General features: G+C 39.4%; 3 protein-coding genes across 4 annotated transcripts in view; 2 read left to right on the top strand and 1 right to left on the bottom strand.

Moving 5' to 3' along the window:
• LOC308405712 (histone H1-like) overlaps window positions 1-19784 on the bottom strand; it is a 160907-nt gene that overhangs the window by 52910 nt on the left and 88213 nt on the right. The gene's annotated exons all lie outside the window — the stretch shown is intronic.
• Window positions 1554-2468, top strand: LOC308405500 (free fatty acid receptor 2-like; the record flags this gene model as incomplete). The annotated part of the gene is made up of 1 exon (XM_080896175.1): window positions 1554-2468. Exon 1 carries the CDS (start codon window positions 1560-1562, stop codon window positions 2466-2468), a length of 909 nt encoding a protein of 302 aa, XP_080752301.1. The 5' UTR covers window positions 1554-1559.
• Window positions 13771-18348, top strand: LOC308405647 (free fatty acid receptor 2-like). Of its 2 annotated transcripts, none has more exons than XM_080896346.1 (2): window positions 13771-13900; window positions 17177-18348. In XM_080896346.1, exons 1-2 carry the CDS (start codon window positions 13776-13778, stop codon window positions 18096-18098), a joined length of 1047 nt encoding a protein of 348 aa, XP_080752472.1. In that variant the 5' UTR covers window positions 13771-13775; the 3' UTR covers window positions 18099-18348. The 2 variants fall into 2 exon arrangements, with proteins under 2 accessions (XP_080752472.1, XP_080752473.1); XM_080896347.1 differs by lacking the exon at window positions 13771-13900 and adding an exon at window positions 16660-16742.

Below are 19784 nucleotides of genomic sequence, written 5' to 3'. Positions count from 1 at the left end.
CTAAGTTTGAATATAAAATATACTGAATATATATATATTATATATTTGAATATATAAAAGTTTATGATTATAGAATTTCAGACAAAGAAGAGCCAACATCAATTGCAGTTTTGCATTTGAGTTAATATTAACTCACTGGTGGCTGCTATAGCTTTTTGTAGTCCCCTGTGTGTTTGATGGAGCTTGACTCAGTGTTTCCAGTTTCTCACATTTTATATCAGCTTATCTTTGAACCCACGAGTTAACCTGTAAGTCTTTCATGAAATACAGCCGGAGTCAGACTAGTTGTAGTTTTAGTCACAGCATTTTGGAATCTTCTGCTGCTGTGTAAGTAAATTTATTTACCTAATGAAATGAAACATACCAGAGCCTGCTTGCAATTAAGAAATTGAGCAATTAAAATCATATCCAAAAGTTATTTTAATCATATTTTTAGAAAACGGAAACAGGATCACAATTACAACTGAGGTTACAACTGCATCTATTGCTCAAACATCATCATGCTGATCTGAATTCTTTAAAATCAAATGTCTGTGACAGAGAACACAAATTATATGCTGATGATATTGCAGTAATAAGCAAATATGCTATTCATTCTGTGTCAGTGTTATTAGAGGCTGTTGAAACATAGTTATCCAGTTACAAAATCATCTGGTATAAATCAGAAGACATACCAGTATCTTCAGCTTGCTGTCCTATTCAAAAGAATGAACCCACTGTGCAGAGTGATGTCTTTTAAATGTCACTTTTAGACGTACAGTTTTAGTCCAATTGATGGGGTTGTTTTGTAAACCCAAGCAAAATCTTTTTCGACGTCTAACGTCTAGTGTTGACATTGGTAGGACCGCCGTGTACGGGCTTTTTATAGTCCACAACGACCACATTTGGATTTGTGGACGTCTTGTTAACATTATTATTACTTGACATTTTAAGATGAATTTTGCCATTTTTAATATTTCAACACATTTTAATAAATGACAAATTCAACCTGGTTACAAATAAATAAGTTCATTAATTGAAATAAGTACACCAATTAAAAATAAACAGGAAAATGTAAAATGCAAATCAGACATTATTATTAAAAGAAAACCAGAATCATCATAGCACTAACCCCATACTATATAAATTATTTAGTTATTTGCATCCCTGTTGTATGAAATGTGCCTCTAACAAAATAGAAACAACAGAAGATCTTAGCTGCCAAAAAGGCTGTGATGTGTTATGTGTTATTATTTTCAAAAATGGAAAATTTGTCTGGGAAGCCAGAGGAAAATTTATCCAGTATAAAATAATTGTTTGGTATTACCACACTCTTTCTAGACAATGTAAGTTTATTCAAGGATGCTTTGTGAGGGATTTTTAGGACAGAAACAGGTATAAAGAAATGGTATAAAGAAAAAAGCTAAGCTACTTCTTTTTTGGACAACAACATGCTTACACACAAAGTTGTTCCAAGTGTAAAAAATAGAAAGTAATTTTAAAATGTCATTTGTCTTTCTAACCAAAAACATTTCAGTTGATATGTGTTTTTTTTTTCTAAATGTTGATTTAGGTCAATAATGGTGTCTACAGTGAGGACTGAGATCATTCTCTCAGTTTACATCATTTCATTCCTGATCGGCCTCCCCTGTAATCTCTTGGCTCTCTATGCGTTTAGTACCGAGATCTGTTCCAAGCTACGTCCAACAGACATCCTGCTGCTTAATTTGACCATCTCCGACCTGCTGTTTTTGGTCATCCTTCCTTTCAAGATGCACGAGGCAGCATCTGGTATGAAGTGGGATCTTCCCAACTTCATGTGCTCCATCACTTCCTTCACCTTTTTCTCCACAATCTACACCAGCTCCTTGCTGCTGATGGCAGTCAGTGTGATCCGCTACATAGGAGTAGCATTTCCTATCACCTATCATCTACTGCAGAAACCTGTGTATGCAATTGTTATCAGTGTTGCTGTTTGGCTCATCTCATCAGCACACTGCAGTATCATTTTCATCATCCAGCATCACCCATCTCTGGCCAGTAATAACTCCAATGCGTGTTATGAACAGTTTTCAGAGAAGCAGTTGAAGATCCTCCTCCCAGTACGTCTGGAGATTTTCTTTGTACTCTGCCTCATACCTCTTCTTATTTGTGTTTACTGCTCCTTGCGCTGCATCTCGATTCTGTACAGCCTGCCCAGGATATCCCAGATGCAGAAACAGAAGGCCATTGGCATGGCCTCAGGGACTCTTGCTGTGTTCCTCATTTGTGTTCTGCCATTCAGTTTATCTCATTTAGTGGGTTACATCCAGGGACTAAGTCCAGAGTGGAGGTACTACATGTTGCTTCTGAGCTGTTTCAACACCTGTATCGATCCCATCATCTTCTACTTTTCCTCGTCCACCTTTCGCTTCTCAAGTGAAACATTCATTTTTAGGAAGTGGTTCACTTTTTTAGGACTGAAAAGGAACAACAGCACCACTAACTAAGAAATGGAAAAATACATTTTCAAAACTAAATGTACCATTAACACATTTAAGTTCACTGCTGATGATGATCTAATATTTTTCGAGAGGACTGTATTTTCCTTTTGAAACCATTTTTCCTGTTTTCTACAAAATTCAAAGACATGTTTGTAGCATATAAAAATTTCATTTACTTATTTTTTCATTCAAGTACAAATATCAAAATATAAAATGAGCCCTGCAGCCCTGACACAAAACTTCCTCTTTTCTTTATTTTGAACTGGCCACTTTTCTGCATTCATGCAGTCTGCAAGTTATTTAGAAAGAGGTATGTTGTTAATTACAAATCACACACATTAAGTAAGAGGTGATGGCACTTCTAAAAGGCACCTAAATCAGGTTTTACATTTATTTTAGCAAATGATAAGACACATTTTTCGTCAGTGAAATATGTGGGATTTAAATGATTGGAGTTTTTTCGTTTGTTGTGTTTTTTGCTCTATTTTTGAAAGCTTTTTCATATAACAACTGATTTTCTTTATTAGTATCAATATATAGTAATTTATTTAACCTTAACTGCAAAGCTCATATGTAATATATATCACTGGGATATTAGATGCTGTAACTACAGTTCTCTACTGGTCCTGAACTTTGGACTTTAAATCACATCCAAATATCAGTCAGTGCATTTAAAAGCATTTGAATTGAGTGGAACTGTGTTGTTGTAAGTCTTAATGAAATAGATGCTAACTATGGAACCTTGTTAACATTGTTGAGATTATCCAAGCTGTCATAGTCCTGAGTCATTTTGACCCACCGTTCTGGGTTGTCTTGTGTTTTTGTAATTTATTAGTTCATTATTTATTCTAAGATCCCTAGGTTGTTCCGTTTAGTTTATTGGATGCCCCCTTGTATCTCTGCCCTCTGTATCTCCCTATGTGTCCCTGTTTCACATTGTGATGTGAGTTCTTGTGCTGTGTCTCCCTTCGTGTTTTATTCTGTTATTTTTTCCACATTTCCCCAGCGCGTCATGTCTGTGCTCTCCCTCATGTTCCCTCGCTCCCTCGTCTGCCTCTCCTCCACTCCCACGTCATGTCTCCTGTTTTATTGTGAAGGTCCCACGTTTTCATGTTCATTCTGTTCAGTCCAGCCTCCCCTGTCTCGTTATGGTTATCCGTGTCAGCTGTGTTCCTCATGTTTTGTCACTTCCTTGTTATCCCTCTGTGTATTTAAGTCAGCATCTCCCTCAGTCCTCTCTCCTCCTTCATGCTGTGTGTTCCCATGTGTGCATTTCTGTAAAGTTTAGCGTATATTTTCCCAGTCTAGTTTAGTTTTGTATCATTTCCTTGAGTCAGCAAATAAAGCTGCATTTTGAGTTCATTCCCGTGTGTTGCGAGTCTTGCATTTTGGGTCCAATCTCCTGCGTGCCACACAGCCATATCATGACACAAGCTCCTTTTAGTCAGGTGCAATTTTTAATTTGAAGTTATGGTGGATCCCATATGACAGAGCATGCCTCAAAACAAGTTATGGTGGTGTACAAGATTCCAAAGTTTTACCACCAATAAAATAAAAATTTTAACATTTTTGTATTTTTTTTCTGCCCTGGAGCTGGATTTTCTCATGTTGAGGAAGAGCTTTCCAGATGTTCAGTGTTATGGTCCCATCTTTGCTCAGGACCTACCATTTTTCTGTGCTCGACTGATTTCATTTCATTTTGTGGTTTCTCCAGTGCGTGCATTTGTGTAATAACTTTGAAGACCTAATAAAGACTATTTACAGCAGGTAAACAGCATCTGAAAGTCGTTTAATTAAGAAACAGGAAAAAACTGACTTAACGACCTGGTAAATGCATCTGGCTCTTCTGTTGATCCATCTGTTGTTTGCTAAAGACTTATCAGAAATGTAGTCATTGGAAGGGTGTCAAAAAACATTTTTAAGGATGGAAAATAAAAAGAAAAGGATGAGGCAGTGGCGGTCCTAGCCTGTTTGGCGCCCCAGGCGAACACTCCCTCTGGAATTTCGAAAAAACATCGATGCAAATTAGAAGTCTGTATCATAATGTCTGGTGTTTTCATGTTTGTTGTTTTGCTTTTATTTTGTTTTATTTTGCGAGTTGGTTATTAGATGCTGCTCCAGCCAGCCAGAGAATCCCCTGCCGCCACCGTCACTGACACAAGACAGACGCCAATTATCAACGCCAGAGAAGCACCCTGATAAGACATCGTGAATGCTTCCTGGCCATCCAGTGAAACTGTTGGGAAGACAACGTGAACATTTTCTTTGTACTGTATAATCTGCAGATTCTGACAGAAATCTGCAACTATCCTTTGAAGCACCGCTCCTCTAAAACAGCAATACGGATCATTATTAGGTTATTTACATTATTATCTATATAACAAAATAACTTAAAGCAAAAATTGGGAAAAAACGTAAAGTCCGAAGTCTTTATATTAAGGGCCATGAGTCAAACAATACTCTTTGCTCTGGGTCTAAACAGAGCGCGTTGTGTGTGAAGTCTTCCACGTTTGCTGTCGCATTTTAGTTGTAGTGAGAACAAGCAGACAACCCTGGGCACGTGTGCCACAGCTGGCACGTAAAGGGTTAACTGATGGCCCAACCATAGGACTGGCCATCGGGCATTTTCATTTTTATGGGCCGATAATCTTATTTCTTTGTAACGGTATGAACAATGAAAGGTGTTGGATTGGCCAGATGCTGGCCGATGTGTAAATAACTCAGTTGTTTGGTGGTAGCTATGCCGGAGCTGCCACAGAGGCCTGCAGGTGGATGAGGGAAAGCGGAGGCAGGAGGAGGAGAGACCCAAGGCGGCTGCCGGTCTGAGTATCAGGTGAACTGAACTTCAGGTAAGAAGTTATGACCTGCAGTCTATCTGGGTGTCATGAATCGCTGTGTGCAGGCAGGAGGTGAGGACTCAAAATGCAGGACTCGCAACACTGGAATGAACTCAAAAGGGCAGTTTATTGTAGATGCAGGAAAAAGATACAACTAATGAAGAACTAACCTAGACTGGGAGAATATAACCTAACATTCCACAGAGATGCACAAAAAGGATCACACAGCATGAGGGATGACGCGACACTGACTCAGAGAAACACAGGGTTTAAATACACTGGGAAGTAACGAGGGGAATGAGACACAGAAGGAGGGCACAGCTGGGAGAAATCAGAACTGACGAGACAAGGAAGCAAAGCATAACACATTCACATAAGACACAGACCTTCAAAGTAAAACAGGAAGTCTAACACAGAGACGCGAACTTGACTAGGGGAGACAGCGCAACTAAGAAACAGAGAACAACAACAAATACTGAGAAAACTAAACAGAATACAAGAAAGCCAAACTAACACACTAGACTATACAATAAACTGGGGCAACAAAGAGAACTAAGATAAAAGTACAAAAACTCAGAGACACAAGAAACTCAAAACACTGGGTCACCGACCCAGGACTGTGACACTGGGTCAGATATAAACCAAGTTTAGGTGTAGTTTATTTTCGTTGTGCTGACTTTTTACCATCAGTTACAATAACTCGTACTGCGTACTAGCTAGCATGACGGAGTTTCTATACAGCTGGGTGGGTGCTATGATGTTACTGATAGTGAACTTTTTTTAATTCATAAGGTTAGTTAGTAGAGTTGCCAACCGACCTATAAAAAACAGAATCGTTCCGTATTCAGAGAAAATATGACACATTCCATATTGAGCTGAGAAGGAATGCAGTTTGTCCCGTACGTCAACTAGAATGAAAAAACACAAAGCTGGAGTTATTCTGCGTCTTTACGCTGTCAGCTGCATCTTCTTCTCTCATTCTCTCCTCTTCCCTCTCCTGTTGCTACTTCAATCATGAAACTGATCAATGATCAGCTAATAAGCTTTTTCTCTCTTGTTTGTTTATTGTCCACTTTGCGCCAGAAAGCAGAAACCAGCGGATGTTGCTCTAAACAACAGCATCACATTTAAGCTTGATCAGCTGTTGTTAGAATGTATTTAATATTAATTTCTAGTATCAGTTGATGTTTGCTGGAGCCACAGCTGTAAAAGCTGCTGGTCATGATATCGGTTTGGTTATCTGGCGAGAGGGAAACATGAAGATGAAACCAGGAGATGTCCTTACTGAATCATCAGAGCTGAACAGGTGACGGAGAAACAGGTTCACCTTTTAGGTGACATGAATGAGTTGAAGGGAAGTTATGAACTGTTTCTGAGAGACAAATAACACCAGGATCCTTTTCTAAGTAGCTGACAGCTGGTAACTGTGCAGGGGCGGGTCTAGCAAAGTTTTGCCAGGGGGCCAGGTAGGGTATTAACAGGGAAAGAGGGGCACAAAGAAACTTTTCTTTCTTATTCTCATTTAAAATGTCTAGCTTTTAATAAATAATTATCTGAATCTTACAACCAAAGTGGTCATCAGTGGTAAAATGTTTAGAAATCATACATAAATACTAACAAGATAGTGTACATTACTGTAACAACAGTTTTCGTTTTCATTCAAAGGCTTTATGGCGTTTCCTATAATACCTGGTGGGCCGGTCTCTAGTCAAAATGCCCGGGCCCATTTTTTGTTCCAGTCCAGCCCTGGGCACGACACGCAATGAATTAATCTGAGAAGGCGCATTTAAAAATAAATTGCCAGGCCAGCGGTGCACATCGCAAATTAGCTCGCATAGACACATTAGTTGTGCCGCTTCTTAATGATGGTATTTTAGCTAACAACCCCAACTACCAGATTCAACTTGTAATTGGATAAAAATGACTTTAGCCTACCAGTGAGAGGAAAATTGCCAGCTTGCAGTTTTTTCAAGTGATGTTGAAATTTCCAACACTTCAACTGCTTTAGGAGCTTTCCACTCAGCGCAACATCAGCACCACGGAAATACATCCGTAGACTCGAGACAGAATTCACAATGGGTTTTTGGGACTTTCAGGTGTATGGACCAATGTTTTCTTTTCTGATCAAACCAGAAAGCTTCAATCAGCAGCTGGATTTGTCTCTGGCAGAGTTAATGCCAGAGGAGACCATAAATAGCATTTGCATTTTCTGTTGTACAGTTCAATTGCTGTTATGGAGTTCTTGTTATGGATAAAAAGTGTCCTTTTTTTTTCGTTTCAAAATAGCTGATAACTAAGCTGCCAACATCTGCGAACAAATATAATTCTGTAAAGTTGTTCTATATAGTGTGTTCTTATATAATGTTATTAAATTTATTGCTAATGCAATCATATGGCACATTGACTTCTGAGGAAATTTTAGATGGCACTCGTCATCAGAAAGGTTGCCGACCCCTGCTTTAGTCAATATACTTGATTTGGTGTTACGATTTCCATTTTATACTGGTGTGAATAAAGTTCTTTAGGAAAATGTTCTTTTATGGCTTTGACTGCTGATCAGTCCCAAACAAATGAGGCAGGCAGCTCTCAGAACCAGCTACAGAATTTCAATAGTAAATAGGATCTGCTATATTTAGTTTTACAAGGTAAATGTGTGTACTTAACAACCAAAAAAAAAAAATTCTGTCTGTATCTTTCATCAAAGACTTTCATATTGTAACTTGTGAGTTCAAAGGTGAACTGATATAAAATGTCACACACAAGTCACATTTGACAAACCTCTTTACTCATCCTATAGTAGCCATCAGTAGGTAAAGCATGACTAAAATGCAAATTTTTCATCATGCTGTCTTTGGTATGCTAGTAAAGGACTTCTTCCCACTGTGTCTGCTGGAATAACTTTTGAACTTGATAATCAGGTATGGATTTAATCATGCCATGTGCCTGCTTGTAGTCAAAGTTACACTGTACACTGTGTTAAAGTCCAAGACACCAAACCATCACTGAAACACAGTTGCAATTTACAATGGATTTAATAATTATCTGACAGATTTAACTGGCAGTTAGTGTTGGTTTTCTCCTCTTTTATCTTCAGACTGTCTATCTAACTAATTAAATACATTTGATGGAACAAAAGGCATCCCGTAACCGTTTATTTTTAAGACATTGAATACTTTACCATATCCTTGCTCTTCTGTTTTGATTTGCAAAATTAAAATGTAAAACAACCCCTGCAGCCTTCTTAAACTTCTTTAACTCTAAACTCATCGATTCTTCTACTTATCTATAAAAAGGGATGCCCCGATTGACCAAAAACCACCCTTTTTTGTACACACATCAAATTTGAGGCACTGGCACTGCAACCTACTCTAGTTATCAGGTTTAGATTTTATTTGAGTGAATGGCATTTGTGGGTTTCAAGAATTAGTAGAGTTCTTTATTTCTTTGTTTTTTGATGAAAATCTTAAAACTGTCACTAAAGCTTCACCTTCCACTGAATTAAAGTGAACATTTTTTGGGGGGAGGCAGTGAAAAAAAATGTTATATCTATTTGATTAATAAATATTTTTGGTGAATAAACGCATGCTGGTTAATGAATGGTTGGCTGATAGCTGGTTGATGAATTTTCGATGAATTCCAGGTGAGTGTTACAGTATTGATCAAAGTGACAGTCTGGTTCCCAGTGCATCTATGTGTCTATTATGTCTAATATCTTTGCTCATATTGTTAAATAGTCTGCAGTCTACAAGATTTATGAAGGGGTTATATATATTAAAGAAATTGCCTGTTTTGCGAGTATCTTTATTACTGCGTTACTGTACATACTCTAAAATACAATGTAATACATTATAGACCAACAAGTCTTTTACATCCTTCTCAATACAAACAATAATATCTTGGCAAATACTGCAAATCATTTTTTTGGCAGAAGATAACTTTTTTTCAGCAGCTTTTTTTTAACTTCTTGAAAGTAGTAACGTCTCTTTCAAAGGTTCAGCTCAGTCACATCTATGTGTAGGAAATCCCTCACCTTACACTGCTGCCAGGCACAGACAAAGTACATGTATTTTCAACCTGGATGTGTGATTAGAAGAACCAAAAAATAGTTCATCATTAACAGAAATGTAAGTGCTACATAGCTGGCTTAAACAAATTATCACCTGTAAATCTTGTATTTTGTGCAGGGCACAAAAGTGCAGGGCAGAAAAGTTACCTTAGTATTAATTTGACACATCAATGTTGTGTCATAACAAACAGAGGGAGCTGTTGCAACTGTTAAGAAACTCGAGGGAGACAACTTCGCAAAAAAACCCTCAAAACACTCAACAGTCTTGGCTTCAGATTTTGACTTCTTTTCCACCTTGTCAGCGCTTATGATGCAATATGAGCAGGTTGCAAGGGGATGTGGAGGTGGTACAGTTTGGTGTCTGGGATTATGGTGTTGAATGCTGAGCTGTAGTCCATGAAGAACATCCTCACATAACTCTTCCTGTTCTCCATTTGGTTCAACACTTTGTGAAGGGTGACAGTATCCTCTGTGGACAGGTTTGCTCTGTAAGCAAAATGGTAGGGGTCGAGAGAGGGATGTAAGCAGTCTCTGATGTGCTGTGATACCATCTGTTTAAAACACTTCAGGATTACAGACTTGAGGCCTATGGGTATGTAGTCATTGAGGCTGTCTATATCAGTCTTTTTGAGGATGGGAATGATGGTGGAGACCTTCAGACAGTTGGGAACGGTGGCATTAGTCAGGCAGAGGTTGAACAGCCTGGTGAGGATCCCTGACAGTTGATGCGCGCAGGGTTGACCACAGACCCTTGGACCCAAACCAAGCAAAGAAGGTGTTGAGCGCTTCTCCTAGTTTGTAACAGTATCAATAGCTCATCAGACACAGGTGGGTGACAATTCTCAGGGGTGCCGGGCACGGACTCGGAATGAGTGCCACCCATGACATGAACACAGAGTGAGCAAGTGAGAGACCCTGGCAGCACTCAGGGAAGGCTGGGGGACAGTTTGTGTCTTTGTGTCTGTCTGCTTCCCGTTTTATTTCGGTGGTCTCTCGTCTTGTGTGCTTGTGCTTGTGCACTTGTGTCTGGGTCAACTTTGCTAGCAAGAGATAGAGAAGTGTTGAAAGGCTGCTCCAACGGAACTAATTCTTTCGGAGAAAAACACGAACACAGTATACAGTCGAGTCTTATTTCTTCACGTCATTAGGCCACAAATAGAGGTGACATGAGCCACATGATTGAGACACAGGCATTAGAGCCTCTTATTGCGTGTTTCGTTTGGGTTTCCAGCAATGCGTGAAATTGCCAAAGATAGAGAGGGCATAGCCTAACATATGAAACAAGCCTAACATATGAAACAGGAAAAGACCGCTGTGTAATCCATTTATTGCAAGAAAGTAACCCCCCTCCAGGGGCAAGGGTACCTAGACCCGCTTCGTAGAGTACGCTTGGGGAGTGTGATCGTGTGTACAGCGTCTCTTTATGTCTGTCTCCACGTTGGTTGAGTGTGGAGTAAGTGCATATGAGAGCATGAGGGTGGGAATGGATGTTTGTATCTGTGTGTGCCTGTATGTCTGTGTCTATATGTCAGGTTGGGTATCAGACGCCACCTCTCTGGGGACATCTCAGGCCCTCCAAGGTTTGGAGGCCTATCTCCCCCCACCACCACTTCCCCTGCCAGTGGCGGACTCCCTCAGGTATCGGTGCGTTGGTGATTCTTTGTGTCTGGGGGTGGGCGTCCGGGTACACACCGGCTCACTCCTTGGCGGCCGCTTATCGGGGCCTGGAGCCTGGGGCTCGCTGGGGCCACTTCGGAGGTGGGGTGCCCCCGGCCTCTCGGCCTGGGGCTCGGTCACTCAGACACAGCTGGCTGCCGGCGGAGCTCACGGGCGCGTCACTGCAACTCCCCCTGGCTTCTGCTCCGCGGCTGCTGAGTGAGCCCTCATCTGGGACTCTCCTCAGCTCTTACTGGGACAGTGGCGCAGCTGCCCCTCTGTTGGTCTTCCTTGGTCTCTTGTGCTCTGGGGGCCTCTGGATGTCTGGAGTTTTGATCTCCTCCATACCTGCTTCACACCCTGGTGGACGGGGCTGTGGCTCCACACACTCCCTAGCAGATCGTTACATGGAGAAACCTTTGGAATGCAAGCATGCTGATCCACACAGGTATGCACACAGGTGTACACACGGGTATTCACAGACGCGGACTACAGCTTTCTTGGCTGCTGCCTCAAAGCACATTGTGCGCTGTCTATCTTGCGTGCTGCACAATATCGTTTATTATTTAGTATCTACTGATATCTACTGCTAGCTAGTTTATTGTGATGGTGCCGTTTTTTTTATTATGTTGTTCTTTGTTGTTTGCTTTCTCTTCTGTTTTTTTTCTCCATACAGGTGACCCAGGTGTTTTTTTTTGTTTGTTTTTTTTTTCTTTCTTCCCCCCCTCCTCACCGTCTCTTCTCCCCTTTGGTTTTCTTTCTCTCCCTCTCTTTCTTTCTCCCTGTCCTATCCCCCAGTCATGTCTGTCCTGTTTGTAGCAACTAAAAATAAAACAAATTCATAATTATAATAAAGGTCAATCAAATGGACCAATATGGCAAGGCCATGATGATCCACTTGGTAAAATAAATCCGCTTGGCATCTTTCTTAGCCTTAAGACAACAATTCTGATGGCTAAAGATCCAAACGGGACACAAAAAAAAAAAAAAAAAAAAGTAACCATATTCTGAATACCACCTTTTTTTAAATAGTAACTGTAACGGAATACAGTTACTCATGTTTTGTATTTTAAATACGTAACACCGTTACATGTATTCTGTTACTCCCCAACACTGGTTACCTCACCCTTCTGTACTCCTGTTTCCAAGAGTTATTTCTCCAGTACAAGTTTCAGTTGTGATTTTTTTCATCTGTTATCTTCTGCATTTTGAGCGAGTTGGGAATAAGGCAACCATCCATCAGAGCCGTGCCAGCGACCAAGTGGCTCCTCCATAGTTAGAAAGCCTCATGTCCTGGGCACTTCAAACCCGCCAGTTATTGGCCCTGAAGAAACAGAGGGTCACAGACCGATTCCACTTCAAGCTAGGGAAACAGATTACATCTGTTTTAGAAAAACAACAAAACAAAAAAAACAAAACAAAGAGCTTTAGTAAGGTCTTCAGATGCAGTTTAAAGGACAGATTTTATCATGGCAGCCAGCATCAAACTCAAGGGGTGGATGAAGGTGATAGACAGGTCTGGTCTCCCTGGGCAGTTCAAGCCATGGGTTTAGCAGCAGATTCTCTCATGAATTATCTGGCCCTCGCTCGTATATGAGGTGCCCATGACTATAGTCCCATTTCCTCCCAGTCTTGCTGTCCGCAAGACTGGGAGGAAATGGAAGAAAGAAGAGGCAGTGGTGGGATTGGGAGCATTCCTTCAGTCCTGGTCAACAAGAAGGAAAGATGTTAACTAGTTCTTGAGGAGGTGCACTTATTCTGATAAAGTGGGAGCAGACAATGAAGCAAAATGTCAGCTGGCAAGATATCTGCTCATGTAACCCCCAGAGGATTAAATTCCTCATCCAGGAAGTTTGACTTGCTTCCCAGATGTTCTCATGGTACAAGGTTGAGTAGCCAGCCTGTCGCCTTTGTTCAGGGACAGGGACCCTCGAGCACATCTTGAACACTTGCTGTATGGGACCGAGCTAAGGACCAGATCCTAGAGTCTATTGCAGCGGCAATCAGCAAGGGGATTAAAGATAACAGGTGCAGCACTGTCGTAACCAGAACCATCAGGATAGTCACTGCTGGATAGCAACCAGAGAACCAACCCAAAAACTCAAAGGGGGGCTTGATTGCAACCACACAAGACTGGCAGTTCAACAGGTATATTTTAATTTGGCCTTTTTAGGTCCCACAGTAACTCTATCCTCCTGCCTTCTGAAGGGAAATATTCTGAGCTGTGGCTGCTTGACTGACACCTATATATCTACTTATATGGACTGCATTATTTCAAAGAATTCTACTGTGCATATTCATCTCTGTCTCAATAAATGAAAGAAATGTGGTCACTGGTAAAATAAGGATACCAGCCAAACTATCTATTTCACAACTTGGAGTCATGGAGACCGACAGAAGCCCACATGCTGAGCACTGGAAAGAATTCAAAAGGTTTATTTACAGGTTTGTTTGAGGAAAAAAATAATGTAATCAGTGAGGCATTTTAAGGTCCCTAAGTGGCAGCGAAGGTATTATGGGTTTCCAAGGCACACACACACTCTGAAGTATAAAGCTCACAGGCCTCAGGCAAACATGGAAAGGTCTGCACAGAGACACAGAAAGAATTATGTACCCACCTGACGCAAAGATCTGGCAATGACTGAGTGTCTGCTCCAACATTAAGTAGCTGGCCTGATTGTTCAACTAGCTGCAGGTGATTCAGATTAGCTGAGCAACCACTGAGGAAAGGTAAACACTATACCCACAAAACACATGCACAGACTGACAGGGGAGAAAGAAAGAGAGAGGAAAAGAGTGATGGAAAGCCAGCATGATGCCGAGAACCTGCTGCGAAGTAACACAGAACAGGAAGTTAAAGGCAACGGTTATGTGTGTATGTAAGTAACACTTCTGATTACATTTTTGTGTGTATGTCATATTGTTATTCAAAAAGGTTTATGCTCAATTTCTTCTTTGCTGATGTGATTCTTGCTCATGGGAACTGTTTTCCTGATTAAATGTGAAATGTTCTGTTACAAAAATATATTCCAGCATCAGGTTGTTTGTATTGTTGTTTAATCTCTGGAGCTATGGAAGTGTATGTTTTTGTCAAATACATTTGCACAAATTTGTTTCTAATGCTCTGAATTCAAAAAAGTTCTTTAATTGTTATAGGGTCAAATATTTAGCAGGTATTATAAAGATAAAACTCTCAAATGTGAAGGAAGCTATAACCAGAAGTGGCTGTTAGCAGGGCTAAATTATTTTTAAAAAAATATAAGCTCTCATTGCTTCCAGCTGAGGGCATGGAGATATTTGCTCAATAATAATAATAAAAATAGTGGCATCCCACACGATCTGCTTACATCTTCAGCATATCCTGTTTTCCACCTCTATCACTGTAAAGTGGACGTGGTGTAGATAAGATAAGAGTTGGATCTCAATATATTATTTAATAATATTTGGGTATTGTTATAAGATATGTAAGATATTTAGCAGATGCTATGTAGATCACCATCTAATATCTCTGAAATATCTCTTAATGCTTTATGTTTCTACTCCAGAAACATGAGTTTTTGTTTCACAGAAAACTGTTGTGTAGAAAATGTGTTTTCTGATGGCAACAAATGATGTTAGTATTTGAAATGTTTGAGATTTGTTTGAAATTGGTACACAATTAATTAGTTCTACTTAGGGTTGGGCGATATGTAAAAATTTATGTATGTATGATGTAAAAACAATCGTAAGCCCAATAATCGACGATGGGCAATATATTGGCACATACGCAGACTTTTAAAGGGCGGAGCAATGTAATCATGCAAAGACTGATTTGCGCGTTTACAAAACAGAACAACTCCACACATGGACGAACTAAATGCCAAAAAATATAAAGTCACCAATTTGGGATTTCTTTGGCTTTAAACCGGATGAAAGAGGTAAATCTAAGGATGTAACCAAAGCGGTGTGCCACTTCCGTGAGAATTTGCTCACGGATGAAAGACGGTGCTGTTAAAACATCGCAAATATTATTTTTTCTTTTGACTACTTCTATTAGCTCCATCATTATGAGCAGATTTACACATGAACAAATAAATAAATCAATCGCCCTTGTAAAAACAATATTCCATATATTTGTCCAATCGCCCAGCCCTAGTTCTGTTATAATTTTGGAATATTTGACTACAAGTTTTCCTTATTATTGATACAGTCCAGTCACTTGGCAGTGTTCATTCTCATAAAGAAACCTAAAACTGCCATAAAAATGAATGTAGTACATTTAACCAAAAGAAACAATAGGCAACCAAATCAGCAAGTGAAAATGAAGCAAGCTCCTTAACTTTGGGATCTACTGTTTTGTTATAAATTTTGACATACATGTACATACAAGCGTCTTAATGTTTCTGTGAAACTGGAAAAGGAAGTTGTGGTGGAGGGTTGCAGCATTGGTGTGTCGCTAACAGTAACCTCCTATCTACACACTGATTCAGAAAGCCATTGAACCAGAGAAGAATAAATTCAGCTGAGAGTAAAAGATTTCCTTCAGCAACACCACATACTTCTCTTAGGTTGAAATACAGCCAGCGATAAGTGTACAGTCATTTTCATAACTGGCCATTACTGTTTCAAGTATAAAACGCATGAAGAGCATGAATCAGACTGAAAGTCAATATAGACTCTTACAAACAGAACTACATTTCCTGAATTACACTAACTGTATCTTTTTTTTTCTATTGCTGATGCACTGGACTTTTACCCCCTACAGGGTGTGCATTGCAACATTTTTTAAACTACTGACATGAGGACATTTGTTTTGAGTGGTAAATGGACTGGTTCTTTTAAATCACTTTTTTACTCTACCTGAGAACTTAAAGTGCTTTATACAACATGCCCCATTGCCCCATCCACACACACATTATACTCCAGTGGATGCCACAAAGAGCAACTTGGAGTTTGAGTCTAGCCCAGGGATATTTGTCATGCAGACTAGAGATGCCGGGGACAAAAGCACCAACTTTGCAATTAATAGATGGCCTGCTCTACCTTCCGCGCTATGGCCAGCCCTTTACATTGTAGGTTCCACACAGTTGTTCCCATTTCAGTTACATATACTGCTGAAGTTATTCTACTTAAGCATGAGCACCGATACATTTTTAAAAAGTAGCATAGATTGCAAAAGGACCAGTGATATTTTTAAGATACTTGATACCATAGTTATTTCCTGTTGCAAGAGATGTCAATTTCGGGAAAAGTTAATCATTGACAAACTGTTCCTAAGCAACAGATAACAGAACTATAGAGGTTAAAGCCTACATGTTATTTTCCCCTGCGCTGCTGGAATCACAAATATCTTAAAACACTATGAATTAATTGTCTACTTGGGGGAAAAAATGTATGTATAAAATGATTATTTCTTCCCTGAGTTTTGTTGTAGGTGTAACTATATCATTTTTAATTCTAATTATAAGTTCATAAATGATTACAGGAGAGTAAAACATAGGAAGAGGTCTTAACCCATCTAAGACAAACTGTTAACATGCTGCAGTTTTGCATCGTAGTTAATATTAACCACTGGTACTAGTCACGCTGAAGTCACATGTGACTTCAGCATGACTGTTTCCGGCTTCTAACATTTTATATCAGTTCATCTTTGAACTCACGCGTTACAACTTGAAAGTCTTTGATGAAAGTTGCAGAATGGAATTTTAGTTGTTGTTAAGTCTGGAAACTTTCTTCTGCTTGGTGAGTAAATACATTTACCTTATCACACCAAATACAGAAGATTCTACGGTTGGTGAAGTTCTACGGCTGATGCAGAAAGTCGACTGCCTCATTTCTTTGGCACTGATCAGTGATCAAAGTGAATAAAAGACATTTTATTCACCACAATATAAAATGCAAATATCAAAAGTATCAACTGAGCAATATTTAAGGTGCTTATTTTACTTCTTTATTTATGCATTTAACTATTTACATAGACAGGTTGGAAATAAAACTGTTCAATATTGTTCAATACTGTTCAATGTGATTGATCAGTGAACGTTTGAACAGGCAGCTGTCTTTTACTCTGTGTTTAAATTGTCAGAAAAAAGCTAAATATTTTATTATTATGGGGTATATTTTTTCTAAACTGTGACTGGTATCTGTTCTTTTTTCTTTTTCTTTTTTTGGTTTAGGTCCATAATGGAATCTACCGTGAACAGTGGAGTGATTCTTTCAGTTTACATCATTTCATTCCTGATTGGCTTCCCCTGTAATCTCTTGGCTCTCTATGCATTTAGTACTAAGATTCACTCCAAGCCACTTCCAACAGACATCCTGCTGCTCAACCTGACTGTCTCTGACCTGATGTTTTTGATCATTCTGCCTCTCAAGATGCACGAGGCAGCATCTGATATGGAATGGAATCTGCCCAACTTCATGTGCTCCATCACCTCCTTCACATTTTTCTCCACAATCTACACCAGCTCCTTGCTGCTGATGGCAGTCAGCGTGGTTCGCTACATAGGAGCAGCATTTCCTATCACCTATCAGAAGCTGCACAAACCCATGTATGCAATTGTTATCAGTGCTGTTATTTGGCTGATCTCGACAGCACACTGCAGCATTGTTTTCGTCATCCAGCATCACCCATCTTTGGCCAGCAATAATTCCAGTACTTGGTGCTATGAGCGTTTTACAGACGAGCAGAAGCAGATCCTCCTCCCAGTACGTCTGGAGTTTTTCTTTGTACTCTGCCTCATACCTCTTCTTATTTGTGTTTACTGCTACTTGCGCTGCATCTTGATTCTGTACAGCCGGCCCAGGATATCCCAGATGCAGAAACAGAAGGCCATTGGCATGGCCTCAGGGACTCTTGCTGTGTTCCTCATTTGTGTTCTGCCATACAATTTATCTCATTTAGTGGGTTACATCCAGGGACAAAGCCCAGAGTGGAGGTACTACAGCTTGCTGCTTAGTTGTTTCAACACCTGTATTGATCCAATCATTTTCTACTTTTCCTCCTCCATCTTCCGCTTGTCAAGTGAAAAGTTCATTTTCAGGAATTGTATGCTCAGTCCTTCACGGTTCCAAGGACATGTCAACAGCTCTAGCTAGACTAACATTTCCTTTCATTAGTAATTGTTCATATTTAGTTTGATTATATTTGTTTGAGTGCACATTACAGAGATAAAAATAATATGCAGTATGTAATCTCTCACAAGTTTTCTGCTCCCCACTCACACAAACTATTTTTGGTGATTAAAAAGACAAAAAAAAAACATTGTTGCGTAACACTGGTGCCGCACAGTGGAAAAGTGAGGTCATTTTGATATAAACTGATGCATCATTACCTGATCTAGTCACTTTGCATGTGTTTAGAAAATGTGTTTACTGATAGCGAGACATAAGATTTTTTTTTTTTTTTTTGAAATAGCTGTACAGGGTTTATCTGAACTTCCTCATAACTGTTCAATGACTCAAAATAAAATGTTAATGAAAATAGAAGTGTTTATAAAACTGAAATGTATTTTTTATTTTATTTTTTTAAAGCAAAGATGGCATTTTTCTTATTCTGTAATGCTATCTATTGATTTGTTTTACTATTAGCAGAATACCTTAATATTACATATCTTGAAAACACTCATTTACATTAACAATCCTGCGCAGAAGGTCATAAACAGGGCCAATCAGCCTCAAACGCTTGCCTGGAAACTTGCCTGTCACAGCACTGTAAATGGCCACTGCACGCAGTTCAAAGAGAATTGGTCTGGTATGCAGAGAGGTGCACATAATATAATTTATCATTCTATAGGTAATGCTCAATTCAGTTGCTGTGAACTTTCTGAGAACTTTATTTTTGCATCATATGGAAATTCACTAGATTAATTATTAATTTGGTTTGTGTAGCCATGACTCGCTGAAAACAAAGAACATGGACACAAAAACAAACAAAAACAATAATAATAATAATAATAATGTTAATGATGATGATAATAATGATAATGATAATAATAATAATAATAAAGGACAGAAGAACATCATATTAAGTCAAACCGACAGTCTTCTTCTATAATTTACTTCTTATTGAAGATACTTGAAAGGTGAAATTAGTAATAAGCAGATGTTCAATAGTTTTGATTAAATTTGGTCTATTCAGATCCCCCAGTTATCCTTTCCCAGTCTACCTGTCTCTTGAAACAAGATGTTCCGAGAGCTGTCAGCCAAGTAGACACAATACGTTTGACACCCATTCATCCATTCTCTTCCAATTCAGGGCCCCAGCTGTCAGAGGACAAGAGGTAGGGTACACCGTGGACAGTGTTGGGAAGGTTACTTTTGAAATGTATTCCATTACAGAATACAGAATACATGCCCTAAAATGTATTCTGTACCGTATTCCGTTATGTTACTCAATGAGAGTAACGTATTCTGAATACTTTGGATTACTTAACTTAAATTATCATGCATTTTACAACTACGTGAATGTACTATTGCTGTGTGATTTATTACTATTACTGAAGGTCCGCGGCTCCGAACCGTAGTAAAGGGACCTCGGACTAATACGGGTTCCTTGTCGGGCTTGTAGCCGAAAAATGGCTTTACTTTGTTGTCTGGGTCAACTCTGCTTGCGAGAGACAGAGAGAAGCTTGAAAGGCTGCTCCAACAGAACTTATTGTTTCGGAGGAAAACACAAACACAGCGTCCAGTCGAGTCTTAATAGCTTACTTACAACTGGGCTTGGCTGCAGTGGTTATTATTATATTTACATGCTTCCAGCTCCCGTTTTTGCTCGATGACAAC

The sequence above is a fragment of the Rhamphochromis sp. 'chilingali' genome, assembly GCF_963969265.1.
Source record: "Rhamphochromis sp. 'chilingali' genome assembly, chromosome: 11".
NCBI lineage: Eukaryota > Metazoa > Chordata > Actinopteri > Cichliformes > Cichlidae > Rhamphochromis > Rhamphochromis sp. 'chilingali'.
This window is presented reverse-complemented; position numbering and strand designations above follow the sequence as displayed.

What these genes read in the sequence shown, in the direction of transcription:
- LOC308405647 (XM_080896346.1), top strand. Translation starts at nt 13,776, where the DNA reads ATGCACAGACTGACAGGGGAGAAAGAAAGAGAGAGGAAAAGAGTGATG. An exon ending in GGCAACGGTTATGTGTGTAT is followed by an intron (nt 13,901 to 17,176) that starts GTAAGTAACACT and finishes TTTTTGGTTTAG; the next exon opens with GTCCATAATGGAATCTACCG.